Raw genomic sequence first — 27,745 nt, 5'->3', positions numbered from 1 at the left:
CTTCCACTTCACAATTATGTGCCACTTTATGTTGGTCTATCACATAAAATCCCACCAAAATACATTTACGTTTTTGGTTGTAACATGACAAAATGTGGAAAATTTCAAGGGGTATGAATACTTTTTCAGGGCACTGAAAGTAAAGGGGACATTGGTCTGGCAGCACCATGAGCATAGAAATAATTTTTAAGAAATCTAAAATACAGATTAATAAAAAAAAGTACCTTGATAAATCAGCCATTAGGCACTCCAGATGCAAAACATGATATTTTTTTTTCATATCTGTCAGATCAACAATGTACTATTCATTCTAGGAAGTAATCTGCTCAGATTTCGATGAATTATTTTCTTCTAATCAATACTGTACATGTGTCTTTCCAGCCCCTGCTGCTGATATAGTTTATATTGTTTGTTTATTAGCCTAAGCCTTGGTATCAAAGTAAACATAGGGTAGATTGTTCCATTTAATAGTAGTCACCAGCCAAAAGAAATGATAAAACAGTGTAAAAGTGGCCACTGAAAGGACAGTTTTAATCATGGAGAATTGGCTTAGTCTGTCTTTGCCTATCAATAATTTTTGCTATGGAATGAAGGGGAGCAGTACATGTGTGTAATGAGGTGGTCTAGGTTTACCCTGTTATTGCATTTTTTTTCCTTTTAAACAATGCATTGGCATGAAAGTAAACAAAAGTCAGCTCCAAAAACGAATGGTTGGCAATTAGTGAGAGCTGCATTTTAAACACCTCAAATTGAAACAAAAATTACCATGACAAAAAAAAGACCAGTATGGAAATAATACAAGCTTTATATAAGAAAAGATGATTAATAGTACATACATCCAATGTATAAACCGGTATAATCAGCAAAGGCTCTAACAAGAGTCCTGGTGGAATTAAGCACATATACCCAGGTACTTTATGTATGTGTGTATATATATATATATATATATATATATATATATATATATATATATATATATATATATATATATATATTAAAAAGGATACCTCTAAATTAATGTTTCAACAAAGTTCAGTTGCAGGACCCCTGAATGTGATTGCACAGTGGCATCTGTCCATGTTTCAGAAACCTGAAGACAAGATCAAGATGGGAGGATCCTCCAACCGGCCTGAAACACAGATTCTCACCAGCCAAAATCATAGTTACATAGTAGGTGAGGTTGAAAAAAGAAACAAGTCCATCAAGTCAAACTTATGTGTGTGATTATATGTCAGTATTACATTGTATATCCCCGTATGCTGTGGTCATTCAGGTGGTCATCTAATAGTTTTTTGAAACCATCGATGCTCCCCGCTCAGACCACCGCCCATGGAAGGGAATTCCACATCCTTGCCGCTCTTACAGTAAAGAACCCTCTACGTAGTTTAAGGGTAAACCTCTTTTCTTCTAATTTTAACAAGTGGCCACGAGTCTTGTTATACTCCCTTCCGCAAAAAAGTTTTATCCCTATTGTGGGGTCATCAGTATGGTATTTGTAAATTGAAATCATATCCCCTCTCAAGCGTCTCTTCTCCACAGAGAATAAGTTCAGTGCTTGCAACCTTTCCTCATAACTAATATGCTTCAGACCCTTTATTAGCTTTATTGCCCTTCTTTGTACTCTCTCCTTATCCAGTACATCGTTCCTGAGGACTGGTGCCCAGAACTGGGCCGCATAATCTAGGTGTGGCCAGACCAGAGTCTTGTAGAGCGGGAGAATTATTGTTTTATCTCTAAAGTTGATACCCTTTTTAATGCATGCCAATATAATATTTGCTTTGTTAGCAGCAGTTTGGCATTGCATGCCATTGCTGAGCCTATTATCTACTAGGCAGGTAAGGTCCTTTTGCATTCTAGATTTCCCCAGAGGTTCATGATGTAGCACTGGAACCCAGAGTCAGCCTAATAGTCTTAGTTCCTAGTAATGTATAATATGTCATGCAACCGGACTACTAGCTAGCAGAAATGGCTGTTGGATGGCTAACCTAGCTGAGGGAAATGGACCATGGTTTCGTTTTGGCTCCATTTCCCTCAGCGCTAGTGGTGCAGCTCTTCAAGCTCATACAATACACTGCCGTATGGTAGGTGTGTCCAACTCATCTGGTAAGAGTGTTTAATCTTTCCATCTGATTACTACCCTTGAAGTTTCCAGATCCACCGAGATCCATTTGGATTATACCATTTTGACATTCAAGTTATCCATTACCCAATTGGACACTATACCATTGTCAAATTTTGGGACTTTCACGTTATCACTTATGTACATTTAGTTCTGTGGGAGTCAACTCACAGGGGCATTTGCATGTACATGCATGTACTTGCCTTTTATGTACACCAATATCACTCTCTGATTATTTTAGTGTTTATATTTGCCCTATACGGTTTATTATCACTCATTTATGTTGATTATCATTGTCACTGTTTATGTTTAGCGCTACACTAATTATTTGTATACTAAGTGCATGTTAGTGCAGTGGTGGTTAAGGGAAAAGTGCATGTCATGGTGGTCAGCAGAGTGTATTCATTTGGTAGTTATTGGAGAAATGTGTGGGTGCAGTGTTGGTAATCTGTGGCCAGTGAAGTATGTGCATAAACTGTTGGTCGGTGGTGGACAGTGAAGTATATAGGTGCAGTGCTCATCAGTGGTAAAACCAAAGCAGGGGGTCCTCAGATACAACTTCCCCAGCAAAAACAGTGAGCAGCATAGTAATGACATCACCAGTCTCATTCTAGTGAAACAAGCATCCGTGGCAGCGGTGCCTTAGGAAATCTTGTACCGCAGATATAGCTATGAGCCCCAAGACACAACGATGCCTTGCTATTTTTCAAGAGGAATTCAAAGCAAATTGTAAATTTTTCAGAGCACTGCTCAGGCAAGATTACCATTTCTAGATCTTCCCTATAAGATAGCAAATCTTCACTTTTTATATAAAGTTACACTTTAAGATTAGTGTGCCATTGTGTAAACTTAGTCTGTTCATAATAGAAAAAATGCTTCCCCAACTTCCCTGACGGTAAATTAGAAGGACAGATTGGGGCTGCCAATATTCTAAAATTGGAGTTGGAAGGTGTTTCGAGCATGTGATTTAGCAGGACAAACGGAAGGGCTAACTTCGGTTTAATGAGCTGTCTCCTGAAAGTCCATCCCCTGTGTTCCCCTTCGGATAAGCCTGTATCATTTTCAGAATTCCAGCCTGTGAAGACAATGGGAGGATGAAGCTTGAGGATCAATCAGTAAAAATATCCTTGTTTACATGGCAGAACTTGGCTAGAAAGGTCAGAGGCTTGGCCCATTTCATCAACTTCCTTCTGATAATGTGTTCACTGGACATGATAAAGAAGAGGTCATAGCGATAAATAAGGAAAACAAAATCTTCTATATACTGCAGATCTAGGGAGAAAGCAGACCATCTCCTAAAACTCTTTGCACAAAGGTCCAAGTCCTATTTTCCCATTTGCACAAAGGCCATTACAATGCTGTTTCTTCTGACTTTATTTTTCTACTTCAGACTGAGCCCAGTGACTCCATTGGGTAAGTGGCTTCATCTTTTAAAATGTATTCAGTAAAAATAAAGCATTCATATGGCCTACTAATGCTGATAAATGTATTTTAAAAGCCTGTATTTTGATAAAAATGTCTTTATTGGAAAGCCATGTGTCATTCTTTTAGGAAGCTAGTGCCAAGAGTTTAGTGATGAACTGTGATTACTAATATTTCTATTGTTCAAATAATGCATGTTGGATTGCTGTTTTAAATCATTTAAAGCAGTAATAAATCCAAAAACTAACATTTATTATATTGTAGCTTACCTATTCTTAGATGTGATGGCTGCATTCATTTTCTTTATTGAGCGTTCTTTCCTCTATATTCATCTGATAAACTGGCCAGTAAGTCTGTTGTTTTTCAAAAGAACAAGCTCTCTTGCAGATGTATCGGTTAGAGAGACAAACAATTCAGCAGGTGTGCTTACAATGACCAATTCTATTTATGTAAAACTTTTATTCTAAAAGGAACAAAAACTTTTACAACTGCTTATAAAGTATTAGCTGGAGTTTGGCTTCGCTAGTTTATCTAAATCTACATCTAACACTACTAACCCCCTACACCAGGGATATGCAATTATCGGACCTCCAGCTGTTGCAAAACTACAAGTCACATCATGCCTCTGCCTCCGGGTGTCATGCTTGTGGCTGTCAGGGTCTTGCTATGCCTCATGAGACTTGTAGTTCTGCAACAGCTGGAGGTCCGCTAATTGCATATCCTTGCCCTAGACCAGTGATGGTGAACCTTGGCACCCCAGATGTTTTGGAACTACATTTCCCATGATGCTCATGCACTCTGCAGTGTAGTGGAGCATCATGGGAAATGTAGTTCCAAAACATCTGGGGTGCCAAGGTTCTCTATCACTGCCCTAGACTGACAATGCTGCTGTCTAACGGCGCCCCCTGTGCTCATTCTTTCAGAGTGGGGGCACTGTAATACAAGAGGGGTGCTACTAGCTGGATCACCAGGTGAAAATATAGGGAAAAAAAACAAAAACAAAAAAAAAACTGCAGCTACCAGATCTAATGATTGGTAAGGTGCAATATATTATATATTTTTTTTGTTTTGCATTTAGTAACTCTTTAAAGTGATGGTAAATTGTATGCATTAATTTTCTTATCAACATCATGTTATCTTTAGTCTAAGCTAACTAATTCTTTATACACAATTATAGTGATTTGTAAGGTTTGCTGTAGGATATAGCTTAAAGATTTTATTGGTTGCACTTGAGCAACAGGATCATCTGCCCTGTATATACAATGGAGGAGATTTGCTAAAACTGGTGCACTGCACACAGGATCTGGTTACATAATAACCAATCTGCTCATAGGTCTTATTTTCAAAGCTTAATTATAGAAGCTGAAGTTAGAATCTGATTTGTTACTATGCACAGCTGCACCAGCTGCTGTGTGAACCAGTTTTAGTAAATCTCCCCCAATGTATTTTAGTTTTACCACATGTACTAAAATGATGGATTAGATTATGTTTTGCCTGGTCTGCTTACATTTACACTAGTTGGTAGTTTTATTCAATTTGAATAGTTTCTGTTCCTATTGGGCCCACCCTTTTGAGACTTTAATATGGAAAAAACAATGATCCCGCAAGCCCTATGTGCATCACAAATTTCTGTGAGGCCTACGCTTTTCAAGTGCAGTTGTATATGAAGGGATAAGCCTTGTCTGCCATGTCAGTGTTATGATTACTGAGACAGGGCTCCTCTTATAAATTGGCAAATGAATGTGTTTTGAAGAGTGGTGCTAGTAGGGTTAAAGTGTTGAAAAATGTGAACTGTCCAATTAAGGACGACATCAGGTCCTGACATTACTACATGTATTAGGTACTCACACATTTCTGTCTCCATCAAAAACACCCCCAGACAGTGTTCTAGGTTTTTGGGTATGAAAAATGTATACCAAACTGCCTAACACATTATCTGTATTATTCCTTATGAGAAACAAATTGTACTGCCCAAGACCCATTTATATTTCCTATGTAGCAAGTAAAGATGAGCTCAGGCGTGTTCGCAAACAGCACGTGCAGAGCCCGCCAGGAAGTCTGCACTGGGGAATGCTATTCACAAGAAGTGAGACATTTCCCGCTCTCTGCAGCCTCGCATCGGGAAACGTCTCACTGCCTGTGATTAGCGCTCCGCAGTGCCGACTTCCTGGCGGGACCTGCACGTGCTGTTTGCGAACACACCTGAGCGCATTCTTAGTATCAAATACAGCTATTAACACCTGGCCCTCTACTGTTGTCAGCAGAGTAAATAAATAAAAAAAAACCCTGCCATGGTATTGTCCTAAAGGAAATATAGAGCTACTGTTTGTTGTTGAATTACAACACCCAGGATGATCTGTATGAGATTGACTTTTAGTTACTTCATGTTAGTAATCTTTGCCATATGAGTTTATGAGGAGCGTGCTTTAGTTCTTAATGACATATGGATTCATTTGCAAAATAAACAAGTATTTATTTACAGCCATCAATGAGGTTCATACTTCCACATTCAATCAGTTGTTACTTGAAAGTTAACTTGAATAGGTGTGTGTTAGGAATGAGCCAAACATTACTGGGTTCCGTTAAACCACTTCAATACCAGGCACTTAAACACCTTCCTGCCCAGACTAATTTTCGGCTTTCAGCGCTGTCACACTTTGAATGACAATTGCGCGGTCATGCTACACTGTACCCAAATGAAATTTTTATAATTTTTTTCCCACAAATAGAGCTTTCTTTTGGTGGTATTTGATCACCTCTACGTTTTTTATTTTTTGCTAAACAAATAAAAAATACCAAAAATTTTGAAAAAAAATGTTTTTTTTTTGTTTCAGTTTCAAAACTTTGTAAATAAGTACCTTTTCTCCTTCACTGATGGGCATTGATGGGGCTACACTGATGGGCACCGATGAGGTGGCACCAATGAAGTGGCACTGATGAGGTGGCATTGATGGACACTGATATGTGGCACTTATAGGCGGCACTGATGGGCACTGATAGACGACACGGATGGGCACTGATAGGTAGCACAAATTGGCACTGATAGCTGGCACGGATTGGCATGGATAGGCGGTATGGATGGGCATGGATAGGCGGTACAGATGGGCATGGATAGGCGGCACAGATGGGCACGGATAGGGGGCACAGGTGGGCACTGATAGGTGGCACAGATGTGCACTGATAGGCGGCATTGTATTGTTTTATACTGTACTAATGGATGCCAATCAGTGCGAAACAATAATGCATGCCAAGCAGTTATGCCCATTGTGGGCACTGATTGGAATCCATTGTGGGCACTGATTGGCATCCATTGTGGGCACTGACTGGAATCCCTGGTGGTCTAGGGTGGCATACCTTGTGCTGGGTATCCCTGGTGGTCTGGTGGCATCCCTGGTGGTCCAGTGTGGGCATCCTCTGGGGGGCTGTGCTGATAATACTGCTAATCGATCAGCACAGACCCCCCCCCCCGTCAGAGGAGCAGCCGATTGGCTCTCCTCTACTCACGTCTGACAGACGCGAGTGAGGAAAAGCCGTCGGAGACTCTTTACCAAGATCGTAATGGTGGGGTGTCAGACTGACACCCCACAACAACGATCACCAAGATGCGTGCCCCCGGGGGCGCCCAGCGGCTCAAAATCCTGATCACGTCATATGACGTCCGGTCAGGATTTTGAAACCACTTTGCCGGCGTGCTTTTGTTATAGGGCGGGCGGCAAGTGGTTAAATAATGCATAAAGTGATATATAAAAAATGCTGAATTTGATTAACTATCATGCCTGCAGATGAACTTGCCTATGAAGTGGCACACCTGTGCGATGTATACAGCCTATTACAGCAAAACTGACATTGAGCCCAGGTTCACAATGAGCTGCAGGAATAAAGCCGTGCAAGTTCAGCTGAACTCGCACGATTTCACTCCCGCATGTCAGTCCTGGTTTTGGCTGCGATTTCAGAGACATCTGTATAGGTTTCTGCACATTTGTCAATGTAAATCGCAGCACGAAATCGCAAAAAGTAGTACAGAAACGACTTTTTGAAATTGGTGCAGCTCCACAAATGCAGCTTCGAACCAATTAGGACGGTGCCATTGCCGTAAAATCATACCAGTTTTAATGGATGAACCCTATAGTTCTGTTTGTCAAAAGAGCAGCTGAGGATTATCATAGATGATGGTCTGGTAAAGATAATACCTTTAATGTGGGTTAAACAGATACATGGCTACATGGTTAGATTGAAAAAATACCAAATTTCATACCCACAGTTAATCCCCAGAAAAAAAAACCTTTAAAGCTTGGTCCAATTTTCTCCAGAAGGTGAGAAATAAACTTCTTCCTGACCCCTATGAGATTAATTGGATATTCCCTGGATCAATAATGTCTAGTGAAATGAGGGTCTGGTATGGGTGTCACAGCAAGGCCACACAAAAGGAAAAAAAATAGCGTGGGGCAACACCAATATTCATGCAATATCTGGTATATCTAAAAAAAAAAAAAAATGCATGACGTCCCTCCCCAAAATTATACCAGGCCCTTATCTGCATATGCAGTCTGGCTGGCAAGGAAAGGAAAGAGCATACCAGGCCCCATGCCCCCAACATGGGGGGTACCTTGTCAGGGAAACCTCCCCTCTATATATAAAATAATATGTGTGTATGTATATATACACACTTACTGGCCACATGATTACGTACACCTTGCTAGTACCAGGTCGGACCCCCTTTTGCCTTCAGAACTGCCTTAATTCTTCATGGCATTGATGCAACAAGGTGTTGGAAACATTCTTCAGAGATTTTGGTCCATACAGTGCCTTGAAAAAGTATTCACACCCCTTGCCATTTTCCAAATTTTGTCATGTTACAACCAAAGATGTAAATGTATGGGCCATTCTAACACATGAATATGCTTTGATCCTAAACCATTCCATTGTAGCTCTGGCTGTATGTTTAGGGTCAATGTCCTGCTGGAAGGCGAATCTCCGCCCCGTCTCAAGTCTTTTACAGAAGAACAGGTTTTTCTTCTAAGATTGCCCTGTATTTGGCCCCACTCAGGGTGATGTGCATTGTTACTTCTCCGCCACATATAGGGTTTTACTTTTATGCCAAAAAGTTAAACTTTGGTCTCATCTGACCAGAGTACCTTCTTCCAGATGTTTGGTGTGCCCTCCACATGGCTTCTCACAAACAGGACTTTTTATGGCTTTCTTTCCACAATGGCTTTCTTCTTGTCACTCTTCCATAAAGGCCAGATTTGTGGAGTGCACGACTAATAGTTGTCCTGTGGACAGAGCTGTGGCTCTCTGCAGCTCCTCCAGAGTTACCATGATTCTCTGATGAATGCCGTCCTTGCCTGGACAGTCATGTCTGGGTAGGTTTGCAGGTGTGCCATACTCTTTCCATTTGCAGATGATGGCTTGAGCAGTGCTCCGTGAGATGTTCAAAGCTCAGAGCATTTTTTTTATTTTTTTTTAACCTTACCCTTCTTTAAACTTCTCCACAACTTTTATCCCTGGCCTAGGGGTATCAGAGTAAAGGGGGCTGAATACAAATGTGCGGCAAACTTTTCAGATATTTATTTGTAAAAAATTTGGAAAACAATTTATCATTTTCCTTCCTTCAGAGAATTCCAGTTAGGGCCCAGAAGGCAAATCTGGCAACCAGGATATGAAGGAGCTGGCAGGAAGACGTAGTCAGGAAGCTGGAGCCAAGGTCATACACGGTGAACCTTAAGAGCCAGACCAGGGTCATGCAAAGGATGAGCAGAGGTAGAAGGAGCAGAATCTAGAAGATAACAAACAGAGATCAAGCAGGAGTGGCATCAAGCAGCAAGCCAGGATCAGGAGAGAGTCAGAGGAAAATCCAGAAACAGATCGAGTCAGGAACCAGAAGTTAAGCAGCAGGGTAACCAGAAGCTCACAGATCACAGAGCGCTGAAGAACATCCAGCAATCAGCGGCTGTCAGGACCTCCTTTAAATAGTGAGCTTGGCATTCTGGGGACTGGACATGTGCGCACAAGCGCTAATGTGCAAACGCATGCCAGTGCGTGTTAATACAGGCTGGTACACATGAATGCACCAACATGTCAGTACAATCTGTTTATTAGCCTGAGGCAGTCTATGTACTGGCACATGCACACAGGCATTAGCTGCACAAGCACTGGATCCCTGACAACAGCGTTTTCTGTTTCAGTAAACCACTGTGTTTTAACCTATCTATGAAATTAATGATCATTAGCACCTGCTTGGTATTACTGATTAATCATACACACGATTCAAATCCTACAAAATCCCTGTTTGTGTGCAAGTGCAAGAATTGATGCTGGTTTGAAGCCAAAGGGTAGTCACGCAAAATATTGATTTGATTTCAATTTTTTCTTCTTTTTGCTCACTTTGCATTTTGTAAATTGATAAAAATAAACAAATTAAAATATATATATTTTAAAACCTAATTACTTTACAGCATTTCTTCACACCTCACAAAACATTACTATGCTATGTTTCAAGGTATTGTGCTAGCTGCTATGTTTTTAATATCCAATAGAGCCCTAGCGCTTTCTTTTTAGTCCTCATCTTTTCACACCTGCCTAAAACTTTTTCACAGGAATATATATATATATATATATATATATATATATATATATATATTGGGCCAGTACAGCTCCCTGTCCTAGTAATTGTCACCCAGGGCTCTCAAATAGGCAGGTGGAGGGGCTCCACGGGTATTTAATGTGGAGCAATCTGTTTTATCAGTTTCCTCCAAAGTTTTTAAAATCCAGTTAGGGACCTGGAGCCTGGAGATTCCATAGCGTTATCGGTGGGACGGAATCTCCAATCCTGGCTGGTTTATTAAGCAGGTGGGTCCTGGGCTTATAGCAGAGACAGGATTAGGGTTCTGGGCTGTATGTATGAACTTTCCTTTATTTTGTTCCTTTTAATAAAAGTGGGCTACCATACCCTTAAACTAAAGTTCCTGTTCATTGTGAAACTCACTGAAAAGGCATCTACCACTGAGCTAGACATCCCCCAATGTCACAATATATACACACACAGTGTCTTGAAAAAGTATTCATACCTCCTTGAAATTTTCCACATTTTGTCATGTGTATTTTATTGGGATTTTATGTGATAGACCAGCGGTCTCCAAACTGTGGCCTAGGGGCCGGATGTGGCCCTTTGCTTGTCTTTATCAGGCCCTTTTGACACTAATCCTCCCACTAATACAATACATATTTCTTCTGCACCAACAATAGGGCATGATTACTGCCACTGAATGGAACACTATTCTTCCCACTGACAGTAATAATGGGGCACTATTCCTCCCAATAACACCAGCAATGTGGCACTATTTCTCCCACTAACACCAATGATGGGGCATTCTTTACTCTTGACACCAAGGGATTTTCTACTTCCACTGGCCACAGTCCAACCCCCTCAAGGTCTGAAGGACAGAACGTTTGAAGATCCCTGTTATAGACCAATACAAAGTGGCACATAATTGTGACTTGGAAGGAAAATGATAAATGGTTTTCATGTTTTTTTTACAAATAAATATGTGAAAAGTGTGGCGTGCATTTGTATTCAGCCCTCTTGAGTCAGTACTTTGTAGAACTACATTTGCTGCAATTACAGCTGCAAGTATTTTTGGGGATGTCTCTACCAGCTTTGCAAAACTCTATCAGATTTGATTGAAAGCGTCTGTGAACAGCAATTTCCAAGACTTTCCACGGATTCGCAATTGGATTTAGGTCTGGACTTTTACTGGGCCATTCTAACTCATGAATATGCTTTGATCTAAACCAGGGGTCTCAATTTGGTGGCCCTCCAGCAGTTGCTACAAGTCCCATGAGGCATTGAATGGCTGACAGTTACAAGCATGACTCCTACAGGCAGAGGAATGATGGGACTTGTGGTTTTGAAAAAGCTGAAGGGCTGCCAGTTTGAGATCCCTGATCTAAACCAATCCATTGTAGCTCTGGCTATATGTTTAGGGTCATTGTCCTGCTGGAAGTTGAACATCCGCCCAAGTCTCAAGTCTTTTGCAGACTCTAAAGCCATCACACCATCAGATTATCAAATGAATTTTCGGCAGTTTTTTGTGCATGATAGTCTCATATTGAAAGCGAAGAGGTTACTCAACATATGAAAATTCTCATACAACTGAAATTAAACTTCAGAAGTGATGTAATGTGTTTTTGTTTTTCTACTTTTCTGAGCATGCGTAGTCTTGCTTTTATGTTTTTTTTGGACAAAAGCTGTACTACAAAATTTTATAGCCTGTACATCCAGTTTTTGTCATCCAAAAATTCAGAATCAGCTGTCAAATGCACCGTACTAACGATCCAAAAATCAGCAGATCGTTCACCGGACAAAATTTTTTCTTCCGATTTTCTGATGGTGTGTACGGGCCTTAACTGGTTTTCTTTTAAGTTTGCCCTGTATTTGGCTCCATCCATCTTCGCATCAACTCTGGCCAGCTTCCCTGTCCCTGCTGCAGAAAAGCTTTCTCACAACATGATGCTGCCATCACCATGTTTCATGGTGGGGGTGTTGTGGTCAGGGTGATGTGCAGTGCTAGTTTTCCGCCGCACATAGTGTTTTGCTTTTAGGCCAAGAAGTTACATTTTGGTCTCATCTGACCAGAGCACCTTCTTCCACATGTTTGCTATGTCATGTGTGGCTTTTTTCAACAATGGCTTTCTTCTTGCCACTCTTCCATATAGGCCAGATTTGTGGAGTGCCCAACTAATAGTTTCCCTGTGGACAGATTGTCCCACCTGAGCTGTGGATCTTTGCAGCTCCTCCATCTTCTCTGATTAATGCTCTCCTTGCCCGGCCTGTCAGTTTAGGTGGATGGCCATGTTCTGGTAGGTTTGCAGTTGTACCATACGCTTTTCAGATGATGGATTGAACAGTGGTTAGTGAGATGTTCAAAGCTTGGGATATTTATTATATAACCTAATCCTGCTTTAAACTTCTCCATAACTTTATCCCTGACCTGTCTGGTGTGTTCCGTGGCCTTCATGATGCTGTTTGTTCACTAAGCTTCTTTAACAAACACCTGGGGACTTCAAAGAACAGCTGTTTTTATACTGAGATTAAATTACATGCGAGTGGACTCTATTTACAAATTAGGTGATTTCTGAAGGCAATTGGTTACACTAGTTTTTAGTTAGGGGTATCAGAGTAAAGGGGGCTGAATACAAATGCACGCCACACTTTTTAGATATTTATTTGTAAAAAAAAAATTGAAAACCATGTATCATTTTCTTTCCACTTCTCTTAGTGGTGTACTCACTTTTGTTGCCAGCGGTTAAGACACATTAATGGCTGTGTGTTGAGTTATTTTGAGGAGACAGCAAATTTACACTGTTATACAAGCTGTACACTCACTACTTTACATTGTAGAAAAGTGTCATTTCTTCAGTTTTGTCACATGAAAAGATATGATATATTTACAAAAATGTGATGGATGTACTCACTTTTGCGAGATATTGTGTGTGTGTGTGTGTGTGTATATATATATAATGTTCATTAATTTGACCTGTAATCATTGGAACTTTTTTGTGCTCATATTTGAAGGATATGCATTGAAGTAGTAACCTCTAGTAAAGCAATCTGACTTGAACACATTAATTAACCTAAGATTACCATTATAGTTTAAAACTAATTACACGTTAATTTAGCTTAGAGCTGACTTTGATCATTTAGCAAATTACTTCATTTGTCATAAATGCAGAGTGCTGCTTGAAAGCTATTATAATCGGCTAGCTTAGAAAAAGGAACATGTATTCCCTGATACAGCAATTCAAGGTTTTTTTTCCCTTTCTATTTTGGATATATGGAGGAAGGGTTACAGCCTGGATTGAGTTGGTATTGCTGATTTTGTCCTCATCTTAGACATTTCCCCTTACTTCCTGCTAAAGGTGATATTTGTTGTGGGGAAAGGGAAGTGATGAGAAAACAGAAAATTGTACCATACTTACCGTAATTTTCTTTTCCTGGTGCCTATCCATGGCAGCATACCTGTGACAAGCTCCGCCTTGGCTCCTCCCTCAGGACTAGTGAATATTATAAAAGAAATCGTTAGCACAGCCCCAGCATTCTCCGTAATATAGAATACCGAGGGTGGGATTGTATGCTGCCATGGATAGGCACCAGGAAAAGAAAATTACGGTAAGTATGGTACAATTTTCTGTTTTCCTGGTGCCTCCATGGCAGCATACCTGTGACAAATAACTAGCTAAAGATGGGTGGGATGATGCTTAGAAGTTTATTTTAAAGAAATTATTATTTATAAGAAGCAAAAGCTGATGTGACTGCCTATATGCCAAACTCCACTGATGAGAGAGCCCCTGGGTCCACCCTGTAATGTTTCGGAACGTATGTTGGGACGACCAAGTCGCTGCCCTACAAATAGTTTCAATTGACACATTCGCTCTTACCACCCAAGAGGCAGAAACCGCTCTGGTGGAGTGCGCCCTGACCGCCGAAGGGGGTTCCAGCCCATTTGTCTTGTACCCCTTGTGGATGAGTTTAACGATCCATGAGTCAATCGTTCTTGCTGATGCCTCCTTGCCTTTGTTTTTTTTTTTTTTGTTTTTTTTTTTTTTTGTTTTCTTTTTTTTTGTTTTTTTTTTTTATCCCAGGGAATTATAAACAGCCTGATGGATCCCCTGCAGATAGCATCTCAAAGTGGAGGAAATGTCCAGCTCATGAAAAGAGCCAGAGTCCTGTTCAGAAAAATGTTGGGAGTGCCCAAGGTTCCGACATGTTCAAGGATGATGCAACCTTGGGAATAAATCTTCGCACTGTTCTGAGTTCTACTCTGACCGGATAGAATATCATGTGAATTTGATCTGTTCCTAAAGCTTGGGGCTTTGAAACCCGTCTGCCAGAGGTTATAGCTATCAGGAAGGCTAGCTTCAAGGTTAGATTCCAGAGTGATGCTGACTCCGAAGGGGCAGAAAGGTGGATTGGCTAAGGACGATAAGGATGATAGCAAGGTCCCAAGTGGGAAATGATTGTTTTGTTGGCGGTCGGATCTTTTTGACAGCTTTGAAGAACTGGATTATTAAAGGATCCTCGGCCCATCTTCTACTGGTTGCTGCTGAAATCGCTGATACCTGTACCTTTAGTGTACCTCTTACAAGGCCTAGGTCTAGGCCTGCCTGTAAAAACTCAGGAATTCGAGAGGATGATGGGGAACCTGGATCACAGCTTCTGCCAAGCATGAAGGCCCTGAACTTGTTCCACACTTTATCGTATATGCCGTTTGTGGGTGGTTTTCTTGCCTTGAGCAAGGTTGCGATCACTTTATTGGAACACCCTAGGGATTGGAACCTTTCTCTTTCAGCTGCCAGATGTGAAGGTCCAGCCTGCGGGGGCCTGGATGGGTATGACATCCTTGCGACAGGAGAAGAGGTATTATTGTAACCTTGACTGGAGGCCGGGTACTCAGATACATTGCTGTGGGGAATTGGCCGGTACGGTATGACCGCTATCACCGTCGTGGTTTCTGTCATAAGTCTTGACAAGAATCTTGGAATGAGAGGCCGTGGAGGGAAGGCATAGGCCCGGTTGCATGCCCAGGGGGCTGAGAGGGCATCTATTGTCTCCGCCTGGGGGTGAGGAAGCCTTGAAACGAACCTTGGGAGTTTGGTATTGAATGCTGTTGCAAATAGGCCTAGCTCGAGGGGACCCCACTAGTTCACTATCCAGTCAAAATCTCCGGGTGTAGAGACCATTCGTTGGCATCAATGAACCTGTGGAAAAGGCTGTTGGCCCTCGAGTTGAGATGACCGGGCAGATAGACTGCCCTCAGGTCCTTTAGATTCCTTTCTGCACAGAGAATTATGGGTTCCACCTCCTTCAGGAGGGACCTGCTGTGTGTCCGCCTTTGCCGGTGTACATAAGATACTGCAGCCCTGTTGTTCATTTGGAGGAGAACTGGTTTCCCTGTAATCTTGAACTCTAGGGATAGAAATGCGAGGTAGGCCATTCTTGACCTCCAGGACATTTGACACCAAGCCTGCTGTATGGAAGGACCGTCTTCCCTGCACTGAAATCTGGTTGCAGTGTGCTCCCCAACCTGCTGCACTGGCATCGGTAGTAATTGTGATCCAGTCGACATGCCCTAATGGGCGCGGAATCAGAAGTGTCTGTTTCTTCATCCACCAACGTAGACTCCTGAGCATCAAGGTCGTCAAGTGTATGGTTTGGGATAGATACCGTCTGTTCCACAGTCTCAAGAACTCCAGCTGGAAATGTCTCAAATGCTAATGGGCCCAGGGGACCATAGGGATACAAGACGACATCTGGCCTATCAGGCCCAAACAGTTTGAGACTGTCAGGTAGGATCTCGTACTCACTTTCTTCATTTGTTGAATAATGGATGTCACCTTCTGAGGTGGGGGAGCCACTGTTCTGTTCCTTTTATTGAACAGCGCACCCAAATAAACCATCTCCTAGGTTGGAGAAAGGTGACTTTTCTCCTGGTTTATCTTCCATCCGAATTCTGCTAGAGTTGTCAAAAGAATGTTCCTGTGTTCCCCTAACTGGGCTGGATCCTCCGCCAGGAGTAGAGTGTCGTCCAAGTAATGGCATACCTGAAGCCCCAATTCCCTCAGAGGGGTTATGATGGCAATCAGGGTCTTTGTGAAGACTGCTGGCGACGTGCTGAAGCCAAATGGATCTCAGATACTTCTGGAACTGGAGTATGGGTATACGCAGGTAAGCGTCCTGCAAGCCTATTGACAATAACCAGTCCCCTGGTTGGACTACATGAATAATCATCTGTAGTTACTCCAGTTTGAATTTTTCTAGGAAGATAAAGGGGTTTAGTCTCTTTAGGCCTATCACAGGTCTTCACCCTCCATTTCTCTTGGGGACTAGAATACAGGAGTAACAACCCGAAAAACTCTCTGATGGAGGCACTGGGACTACTGCTTGCTGTTCTTGCAAGGAGAGAAGAAATCGCTGTAGTGCCTCCGCTCTTTTTTTTTTTTTTTTTTTTTTTGGAGGGAACCTTGACACCCTTTTCGGGGAGAAGAAGTCCTTGGGAGATTTGTCTAGGGACAACCAGAAATGGCTGTATTTGACTGTGGAGACTACCCAAGGATCCCTGCACTTTTGTTCCCAGATCTTTGAGAAGTGTTTTAACCTGGTCCCCATAGCTTGGGCTGGCCTGGCGTCCAAAGGATTTAGTGGAATCCTGTGGGGTAGGCACTGGTCTCTGCCTTCAGGTCTTGAGGAACGTAGACTGTGTGCTTTTCCAAGAGCATTGCCCTTGCGGAGCAACGAATTGAATCAATGGCGGCTTCACCAATAAAGTCTGCTGAGAGCTTCAGCTCATCCAAGGCCTTGATTACATCCTCCTTTGGGATTTCCTGTTGGCCTGCCGAATCTATATTATTAATCCAGACACGTAGTGCATTTGACACTGATGTCAGAGCTATCACAGATTTACAGGCGTTGCCTGCCATCTGGTAAGCCTTTTTGGATCCAGATCCATCCTCCTGTCCAGTGGGACCTTAAAGAAGATGAGTCTTCCAGGGGCAACGTGACATTCTTTGCCAACTTTACCACTGCTGCATCGACCACTGGAGAACCCTCCAGCATTGCGGAACTAGCCTCAGAGAGGGTATAACGTTCCTAACTGATTAATGGAGAATCTTTTCTCTGTCTTTTTCCACTCTTCTTCAATCACATCCCTGATCTCGTCCATGAGAGGGAAAAAGGATATCTGGCATTTGAGAAAGGGGAAGTACGATTTCGACTTTTAACCTCTGTGTTGGTCTCTTCCCAGCCGCTCTCTTGTTTAACTGCCTGTACAGAAAGCTGTACCATGGCGAAAGCAAAGCCAGAGGCATCTAGGTCATCAGATGATTCCACTGAGATGGCATTCTCTTCCTGATGTTTTTAGAGGAAGATGCAAGGGTCGGACAAGAAATTCCACTTGTGGACGGCCCGGGAATGGGAGCCTCAGCCGTTTGCTCCTGAGGAGGAGATGCTGGCTGCGTCGGCATTGTAGCTACCAATTCCGCAGTGGAATCATTTACTGCTTTCTTAAGTAGGTCCGCCACTTGGAGACTTTCAGATTCTCTGTCCGCTGCATAGTCCCTGATGCAATTTCGACAGATCAGTTTGTCTGGAAGTGGGGTAGCCCCACAGGGCTGACATCTTGGAGATCTAGGTCTCGGGGAGCATGAATGACGGCGCTTTTGGGCCGATGCTTTCCCCTGGATGACCTGCTGTGACGAGAGTCATCATCGTCTCCATGTTGCCTTGAGGTCTTCTTAGACGTCTTCTGGCATACAGGACTGAAATACATAAAAGTACCAGCCACAGTGCACTCTTTTATCAATTTTTTGAAAAAGTGTATCGACTTACCTGGACGTAGGTCCTTACCTCAGGTGTAGAGTAGGATCTTGTGCGTGCGGCAAATGGCTCATACTAGACGGATTAGCAGAAGCAGCAGCTAAGAAAATAGTTTTAGAGAAGAAAGATCAACCCACCACGTCTTGACTTGGTAAAAGTGAAATTACCTCTATAAACAATGGGTTCTCTACCTTTGTCTTTTTTTTTTTTTTTTTTAACCCAGATGAACATCTATTTAAATAATTTTTATTAATTTTGTTTATATAATAATTTAATATATTTATCTTAAATTATTTAATTAATCGCTCCCCTTTTTTTTTTTTTTTTTTTTTACATTTATTTATTTATTTATTTTACCTAAAAGGAATGGGTATTTGCTCCCTGGAGCTCTCAGACGCAGTACTCCCTGCGGCCACAGGCGTCCCACTGAGGCCGACAGGGAGATAAATAGTGAAACAGGAGAGGCAGGGCACGCCTCTATCCTGTCCTTAATGTTTTAATGGCATAGTTGTCACCATGCCCTTATCCAAAATGGCCGCGGCGGCCCCCGGGAACTACTGCGCATGCGCCGACCGGCGGAACGGAAACCCGGAAGCCTCGCACCGCCGGCGCATGCGCAGAGCACCGCGGGGAACGCCGAGGGGGCGAATAAAGTGCCGTGGCTGAGCGCGCGCGGCTCCTACGGAGCTAACAATGGCAGGGGCTAGGAGAGGGGTTTTTCCTCTAAAAGAAGCAACGAAAAATAAAAGAAAAAAATGAGAGGTCAAAAGAAAGACAGAAATGGAAAGTTGAGGAGGGGAAGATAGGGAGGGAAGAAGAAAGAGAAAGGACGAAGGGGAGAAAGAGAAAAGCCAAAGATGTAAAACCTAAAAGGGGAAGGAAAGAAGGAGGGAAAAAAAGAAATGTAGTAATAGCTGCTGCCTCTGTTACCATGAACGAGCTGGTGCCTGATCAACTTGCAGATAAAGCTCTTACTTAAGAGACAAACTGCTTGTCCCAAAAGATCCTACAGAAGGGACTTCCAACCTTATAAGCGCGTTTAGCTGCCCAAGAGAAGGAACTGCGTCCGGGAGAGGCTTGAACCCGGACGGAAGCTGCCAAATGCAGAAGGTAAGGACGCCGACCAGGATTCACTGCCATGAGGTATGAGGAAAAAAAGGAGAATGCTGGGGCTGTGCTAACGATTTCTTTTATAATATTCACTAGTCCTGAGGGAGGAGCCAAGGCGGAGCTTGTCACAGGTATGCTGCCATGGAGGCACCAGGAAATCTTTTTAGTAGAGCCAAAAACAGCAACGGTTTTTGTATTCCATGAACTCACATGTACAGTCATACAGCAAACTGGAATATTGGCAATAAGGATTTAGCTAGTCGAGCAATTATAGGTAAATGCCTGGAATCTTGGATGCATATAACTGAACAAGATAGATGTAAGTTGTTGAGAACATTAAGGCTCCATGCACACTGGAACTGCAGTTTATTGGAGTTTGGGTGTTTTTTTTTAAAAGCCCATAAACTCCACTCTATGTTAGCCTATGTGTCCATGCACACATGGACGTATTATAGCTCTAATGAGCAGTGGAGTTTATGGGCTTTTCTTTTTTCTGAACGCCAGAAATTCGAGTTCAAAGTGACGTTTTTCACCACCAAAAAACGCTGATAAACGCTGATAAACGCTTATAAATGCTCATAAACGAGCGTTAATTAGTGTTCGGCATTCTATTTTTTCAATGCATTGTGGGAGTTTGGAATGCACTGTGGGATTTTTGGAGTGTCCTCTGTGTATTTCTATTGAAAACGCCCATAAACGCCAAAGCTGTTAAAAGCATGTTTTTCAACCAGCGTTTTCTGCCAGCAATCTGGAGTCCAGAAAAAGCTTTTTTGAGCTTCAGTGTGCATGGAGCCTTAAGGGGAAAATGTTCGTGTTTGACTGGTGTATACATAAAGCTGTCAATCTGCCCACTGTGGACCTTAACAGCAGTACAAACCTGACAATTGTGTTAACACATATTGTAAAAAAATTTTTTTAAATGGCTTATTGTATAGATAATGATTGTTTTACTATGCACCAGGGCTTTTTTTCAGGGGGAACTTGGTGGAACTCAGTTTCACCACCTCTGGCTCAGACCCTTTGGTGTCTGCTCATCACAATCACTTGTAAAGTCTGGTTTCTGTGTTTACAAGTGACAGCTCTGCACTCTGTATGTAATACAATCCTGGTATTTAATGCTCCTTTAAGACCCTCCTACTGTTTTCATGACATTTAACTGAACACACCCAGTATTTGATGTGATTTGGAGGGTGTGTGTAGGGGGAGGGGTTTTGTGGGGCCGTGGTTAAGTACCAGCGCCTATTGTTTGAGAAAAAAAAGCCCTGCTATGCACAATGTAATATAATGGAAAATGTTTGTTTCAATTTGTTGTAAAATCTGCTGTTGCAATGATCCCTAATGATCTCATTTCATTCCCACAAGCTCTAGATCCATGTTCTGCTTATATAAGCCTGAATGAGCCTTGGAGAAACACAGATCATGTATTCAATGAGTCCCAAGACAAACCAATGTGTGACAACCATTTAGATGGGGAGTGGTATCGGTTCACTGGGATGGCTGGAGATGCTATGCCTACGTTTTGTATTCCAGAAAATCATTGTGGCACTCATGCACCAATCTGGCTCAATGGGAATCATCCAAGTGAATCAGAGGGCATTGTGCAAAGACAAGCCTGTGCCAGCTTTGACAAAGACTGTTGCCAGTGGAATACCACTGTGGCCATCAAAGCCTGTCCAGGAGGATATTATGTCTATCAACTCACTAAACCAAGTGTCTGCTTCCATGTGTACTGTGGGCGTGAGTATTTCCCCTCTTTTTCTCTCTCTTTTTGAGAATATTCTGCTATGTAAATGTGACTGTCACATGAATCTCACAATACACATTGGCTTTGTAGTTTTAGACAAAATAGAATCCTTAGAAGTTCTGTTCAATATATATACACAAGGACTTGTGTCTCCTACCCTAAAGCTGAACTCTGATATAAGCAAATATTTTCTAAAAACAAGAGTCATGTATAATCTTCGTCTGCTTTGTGTGTTTCCATTTAGTAATGCAGTGTAAAATGTTGCCACTGTGCAGAAGCTTCCTGTAATAAAGACTGGTCCCTGCTGCTCCCTCTCCTTGTGCAGGGTGACTGGTCTTGTCTCCGCCCCCTTCTGTAATTTTGTGCAGGCAGCATGTAGTGGGTGGAGCCTGCTGGGCCCCTCCCATGGCTCTGCTCTCTACATAGGCTATGTACAATACAGTGATCACAAGGATATATCTGGATTTGCAAATGTATTCAGTGAACCGAATATAGAGTTTATATCCTTTGAATCTATAAAAGATTATCTTTAAACAAAGGTTATTGTGCCTGGATTTCAGCTTTAATTACTTTTCTGTTCCAAGTGGCACAGGAAGCTTCTCATTGCATCAGAGGAGCTTTTAAAAGGCTCTGTAAATCAGCCCCAACTAACCCCTCAGCCTGCAGGCAGTTCAGCTTTATGCAAACCTTTATCGCAAGGATCTCCAATCTTAACGAAAGGCCAGTTTACTTCCCTTCAGAGTTTAGGGGGGCCAGACTGTGGCCAGTGGGGGTAGAAATTAGACATTTTTGGTTTGTTTCATTCAGAATAAATATTCGGACAAATTTTTCATTATTCGGACATTCAGATATATCCGAATACCCAAATTCCAGTATAAACAAAGTTTACTGAATGCTCCAAATAATGAAAAAAAATTTGTCAGAATTTCTGAAATTTTAATTGAAATTCGAATCGAGTTTTACATTGAATTCAAACTGCAAATATATTTCTGAAATCAAAGACTGTGTGTTATTAGAGTACCATTTCAAAATAATGCTGTTTTAGTTAAGCCAAATGTTATTTAAAAAGTAATTGTAATCATTTGATAAAGATTTTTCTTTTGTTCACTTTGTCACATTCGAAAAAAAAAATTAAATCTAAAGTTTTCAATTCGGCCGATTCAAAATGAATCTATTCTAACATTTCTAATCGAAAAAAATCGGTAATTTCGAAGGAAAGTTTGAAAAAGACATAAAACTAATTCTGAATATGAAACAACCAAATTTAACTAAACTAAATGACTAGATTAACTAATCTAAATGAAACAAAGCAAATTTTTTTCGTCATGCACATGTCTAGTGGAAATTATCCTGGCCTCAGTGGGAGTAAATAATGCCCTATCTTTGATATTTGTGGAGGTATAGTGTCCATTTTTTGGTGTCAGTGGTAGGAATTATGCCCAGTTGTTGGTGTCAGTGGGAAGAATAGTGTTTCATATCAGTGAGAGGAGCAGATAAAGGTAAGCTAAGGCCGCAATTTGGAGACCACTGCTTTATAGTCTCTTGACTTTAGAAACATTTGTAGCACTACAACCTCCTACCATGTTTCTGTGATGTGGTAATTAGTAAACATGTACACTGGGATCATCTCCATCAACAATAGGGCCTCATGCACACTGGACGTTTTGCTAACTCTCCTAGACTCCTTTTCTCCTGGCAGCAGAGTTTTGGCAGAAAAAACGCTTGTAAACACGTGTGAAGCGCTTAGGCACGTCAAGCGCTTGGGGTGTTAATTAATTTTACTGTCCAGAATAATAATGAGTGCTAACCACTGGCATGATTATATGAATCCACAAGGTGTAATTCAGAAGATTGCTGTTAGATTAGTGATGGTCTTACATGGATATATACTGTAAAAAAAAAAAAAAAAAAGAATGAAAATTGAACTTCACTCTTCAAGGCTGATTCCATAAACATTAAGCCCTGGGTTCCCACATATGCGGTGTGGGAAATGCAGCGATCCCTGCGTTTTTCCCACACCACATTGCAGTCGCACTGTATTTGCGATCCGTCGCAGGCATCGATACAAAGTTAACGACACCCCAAATGCATCTCAATCACAGTGCAGTTTGCCCACACCGGATTGCATGGTACAAAATAACCATGACCATGCAATGCGGTTGCAGTGCAGCTCCAAAAAGGTGTCTGCACTTCTTTGTTGCAATGCGGAGAAATTTAAGCCCATTCAGGATGAATGGGCTCAAATTCCACCACAACGAATCACATGTGAATTGCACTGGAATGCAATGCGATTCACATGTGGTTCATAGTGTGAACCAAGGCTTAACAATGTGAGAGATTCAGTAATAAAAAACAACCAATACAAATGTATCTTTCATTGACCTCACTTAAGTAAACTGATATTTGAAATGTTATAATGGGTAACTGTACTCTGAACACCACTATTGCTCTTTTTATGCATTAATTGACTAATATAAAGTGACATAAATAGTTTTATGTCTTTACATTATAGGAAAGGCACAGTTTATTATAGAGTGATTGTAAAATATTCATCTATGTTGTTCCACTTAAACAGATATACATGTACATATGCACTGTATGGTCTAAGATTTAAACTAAAGTATAGATATTTGAATTTTCAAAGCTGTTCTGTGATCAATAAATTATAGAATAGAATAGAAATAGAGGGGAAATCTTCCAAAGGAGACACTAGTCCTGCCGAAAAAAAAAAAATTTAAAATCAGCAGCTACAAAAAGTGTAGCTGCTGACTTTTATTAATCAGACACTCATCTGTCCCACGGTCCAGCAATGTGGCATATGACGCTCTGTTCCTCTTCCCCTCCTCTCCACGGCGCTGGTATTCTCACTGTGGGTGCCCAGCTGTGGCTTCACAGCCGGGCATGCACTGCCAATGCACGTGCCGCGCTGCATGTTGTGAATGGCCAAGCAATCTTCTGGGACCTGTGACGTGTCCCAGAAGATTGCAGGGAGGGAGGGGGGAGAGGTGAATTTCCTTACGGTGCCATGGAGCCCCGGGAGGAAGTAGGAGCTTGGTGCCTCTAAAGAGAGGCTAACCGCTCCCCCCCCCCAAAAAAATGACATGTCAAATGTGGCATGTCAGGGGGTCACCATCACTTAAAGCAGAAGTTCCAATTTTGCATGGAACTCCGCTTTAATAGACAAACAGGGATTTCCCTTCCTTTGGAGGGATTTCCTTTTACTTCCTGTTGTGGCTATTGAACAGGAAATTAAGGCAAATCTTCTCCCAAATGCGACACAGATTGCAAAAAAATTGAAAATTACAAGGATTATAACCCTCCCTTACTCTATCCAAAATAAAAATAAATGTGCTTTAACTAGTAATTTATGAATACACGCAAAAATTAGATACATATTTCTATACAAGATCAAACTGATTTAATTGCACTCCATAGACAAACTATAATGATAATAAGGTAATTTTTTACTCAATACATATTTATGTTTTAGATAAATTCACAAAGTTGGCTTTCTTTTGCTTTCAGTACAGAAATGTGATTTTATCTGTTTATATAAACATTTATGTGTTTTTTTTTTTCATCTTTATTAAGACTTTTATGACATCTGTGATTTGATGGAGTGTGGAGGGACATGTCTGGATACTGGAGATTGCGTTTGCAGCTCTGGAACAGTTCTTGGTCCTGATTTACAAACATGTCTGGGTAAGAGAATAAACCTACCTACTCAGTAACCACCCCATCATTTAGCAGTATTTTTCCAGTAAAGTGTAATCAGATTAGTAGTTATAGGGCATGGTGCTATGCTTCATATTGCTTTGCTGTTTGCTTTGCATTAACCAACAGTAATTAGCTTTAATCTTCTTGAACATTATATAGACTTCCCCTGTTTGCCACCTCTGGCACTTTTCACTCACCCAAATAATGGTGCATATATAAGCCTGAATATAGATTTTTGTTTGTTTTGCACTTTTAAATATCTATTTTAAAAAAACAGTTATCAGTGTGAACTTTCTCATTCTTCACTTTTGAATTATCATTCTTCATGTTTACCTCTAAGGCATTGCTTGTTTTTTCCTATTATCTAACTGTATTCTCTCCTTGTCAGAGCAGAAGTGTCAGACTGTAAGTCCTGTTTCCTGTCTAAGATCAATGTGGATAATAGACACTCCAAAAACTGTCATAGGACAAAGGTGCTGTAAAGATTATATTAAAAAGAAAACTAAAGCATTGCCATTTGTCAGGTATATCTTCCTTTACTACAATTAAAGGGAAAGCACTGCGCTATAGTTTGTTATATGTGAAGAATGGCCTCAACAGCCAAAACAGCAGCCAACACCAAAAACAAACAAAGTTCCGCAAATAGAATAATAAAAACAGTGTAGCGCTTCAATAATAATAAATGTGATCAACATAAATTATAAAAATAATAATATGACAAAAATCGCATAAATATAAATGCCTAGAGATAAAAGTCCAACATTGGGCGCTCATTCCACTATGTAGCTGGCATAGGGGTGACCGAACCGTCACAGAGGAGGAAAATAATGCACTAGGCGAATGTATTCATGTGGATCTGCTTGACTGTAAACATCAGGAAAAAGTAGATAAATACTTCTTACCGGAACAGTTGGACTCACACAGTCGTATGACGGTTGAGTCTAGAAGGCTTGAGGTCACAGTCTGGGACCAAGGAGTATAAGGAGGGAGGTCTGTTGAGCTGATGGAGGAGCTCCAGGCGGTTGTAGGCCCAATGGTGGATCCTTTCAGATGGAACGTCAAGGTTGTTTGTAGTCAAGCTCAGACGCAGCCCGTTGTACCAATACTCCAATCTCCCCCGAATGGGGAGGGGGATGTTGTGAAGGTTTAAACCAAAGAAACGGAGAAAAGGAAAAAGAAAAAAAGGCTCCACATGGTGCGGGTCAAACGGTGTAAAAAATGTTGGTTTATTGAAGTCAAAAGATAATTAATGACTTGGTGATCACATAAAAAATAAAATGAAATTAAAAGCAATGTGGGGTGCCAACAGCTCGCCCAACGCGTTTCGACATATATGTCTTCAACAGGGGCATATGTTGCCCCTGTTGAAGACATATATGTCGAAACGCGTTGGGCGAGCTGTTGGCACCCCACATTGCTTTTAATTTCATTTTATTTTTTATGTGATCACCAAGTCATTAATTATCTTTTGACTTCAATAAACCAACATTTTTTACACCGTTTGACCCGCACCATGTGGAGCCTTTTTTTCTTTTTCCTTTTCTCCGTTTCTTTGGTTTAAACCTTCACAACATCCCCCTCCCCATTCGGGGGAGATTGGAGTATTGGTACAACGGGCTGCGTCTGAGCTTGACTACAAACAACCTTGACGTTCCATCTGAAAGGATCCACCATTGGGCCTACAACCGCCTGGAGCTCCTCCATCAGCTCAACAGACCTCCCTCCTTATACTCCTTGGTCCCAGACTGTGACCTCAAGCCTTCTAGACTCAACCGTCATACGACTGTGTGAGTCCAACTGTTCCGGTAAGAAGTATTTATCTACTTTTTCCTGATGTTTACAGTCAAGCAGATCCACATGAATACATTCGCCTAGTGCATTATTTTCCTCCTCTGTGACGGTTCGGTCACCCCTATGCCAGCTACATAGTGGAATGAGCGCCCAATGTTGGACTTTTATCTCTAGGCATTTATATTTATGCGATTTTTGTCATATTATTATTTTTATAATTTATGTTGATCACATTTATTATTATTGAAGCGCTACACTGTTTTTATCTTCCTTTACTAGCCCAGACAGAATCAGCTATCAAGTCTTGTGTGGCATGGCAGGAGACAGGTCAGTCAACACAGTGGCCTTACAGCCTGATTTTGAGTTGACCTTTCTTTTCCGACAGGAAGAGAATACAACTAAATAACAGTAGATACGTTGTGAAAGGTAAGGATGCACTAGTTTAATAGCTTATTAGAGGATATTCAATTTCTTATAAATGCCCATTGCTGGATAGTTCTAATGCTCCCCCTTTTTAAAAAAAAAAATTTTAAATCAGAAGAAAGTTTTATTTGAACACATTCCAGCATACATGTTCCATAAACACAAAACAATGCAAAGTTGTCATGTACAAAACAGTAGAAAACAAATGGGCAGTGACAACTTCCTTATGTGTAGAGCTCACTAAAGAGAACATACAGCCCCACCTAGTGGCTTAAAACAGAAATTATAGTGTCAATAGAGCATTAATATTGCACACTCCAAAGTCAAAGCCCCTGTACACACGATCAGAGATTTCCACAACCAAATTTGTCGGATTTTGTCCGTCGGATCTTGTCCGAAACTGTTGCATACACACGGTCGGACAAAGTTGGCGAAAAATCTGATCTTTCAGAATGTGATGACGTAATTTCGTTACGATGGGACTACATTCAGGCTAGTAGCCAATAGCTTTGATGTAGGAATTTGATCTGAGCATGCGTGGCACTTGGTCCGATCAAAATTCTCTACAAATGATCGGAGTATGTCCGATCGGCCCAGTTGGTCGGGAAATATTTCCAACATGTTGGAAAATTGGGTCCGACGGATATTCCGACGGAATCAGTCCGATGCATACCACACACAGTCGGATTATCCGACGACACGGTCGGATAGGACACATTCTGACGGATTCTCCGACCGTGTGTACAAGGGCATATAGTGACAACCAGCATTGAGTAACCAACAGCATTCTACCCAAATATTCTATCTATAATCAGGTCTACCTGGTGCATCAAGCCAACCTCCCCAAACCCTCTCAAATTTAGCAGGCATCCACAATGCTGGTAAATAACCTTTTCATATCTTAAAGTAGTGCCCATATGGTCTAGCCATTAGAGACAGAAATAGCAAGATAAATCGGGCAAAATCACCACACCTAAATACTTAAATGCTTCAACTACCAGAACGGGGCAGAATGCATGCAGAGAGGGAACTATGTCCTCTAAAGGTA

The 27,745-nt window shown here is 41.4% G+C and overlaps 1 protein-coding gene across 1 annotated transcript in view; it reads left to right on the top strand.

The window, feature by feature from the left end:
- Positions 1 to 3,372: 3,372 nt before the first annotated feature.
- The window catches only part of OIT3 (oncoprotein induced transcript 3), a 60,116-nt gene continuing 35,743 nt past the window's right edge, over positions 3,373 to 27,745 (top strand). The window contains exons 1-3 of the mRNA XM_077454406.1: positions 3,373 to 3,532; positions 20,385 to 20,759; positions 24,358 to 24,468. Coding sequence (XP_077310532.1) covers positions 3,475 to 3,532; positions 20,385 to 20,759; positions 24,358 to 24,468 — 544 coding nt within the window. The 5' untranslated portion in view covers positions 3,373 to 3,474. The remainder of the gene's footprint in view (positions 3,533 to 20,384; positions 20,760 to 24,357; positions 24,469 to 27,745) is intronic.

This window comes from Lithobates pipiens, unplaced genomic scaffold, assembly GCF_037356315.1.
Source record: "Lithobates pipiens isolate NorthernLeopardFrog02 unplaced genomic scaffold, aLitPip1_a1.2 Scaffold_25, whole genome shotgun sequence".
NCBI lineage: Eukaryota > Metazoa > Chordata > Amphibia > Anura > Ranidae > Lithobates > Lithobates pipiens.
This window is presented reverse-complemented; position numbering and strand designations above follow the sequence as displayed.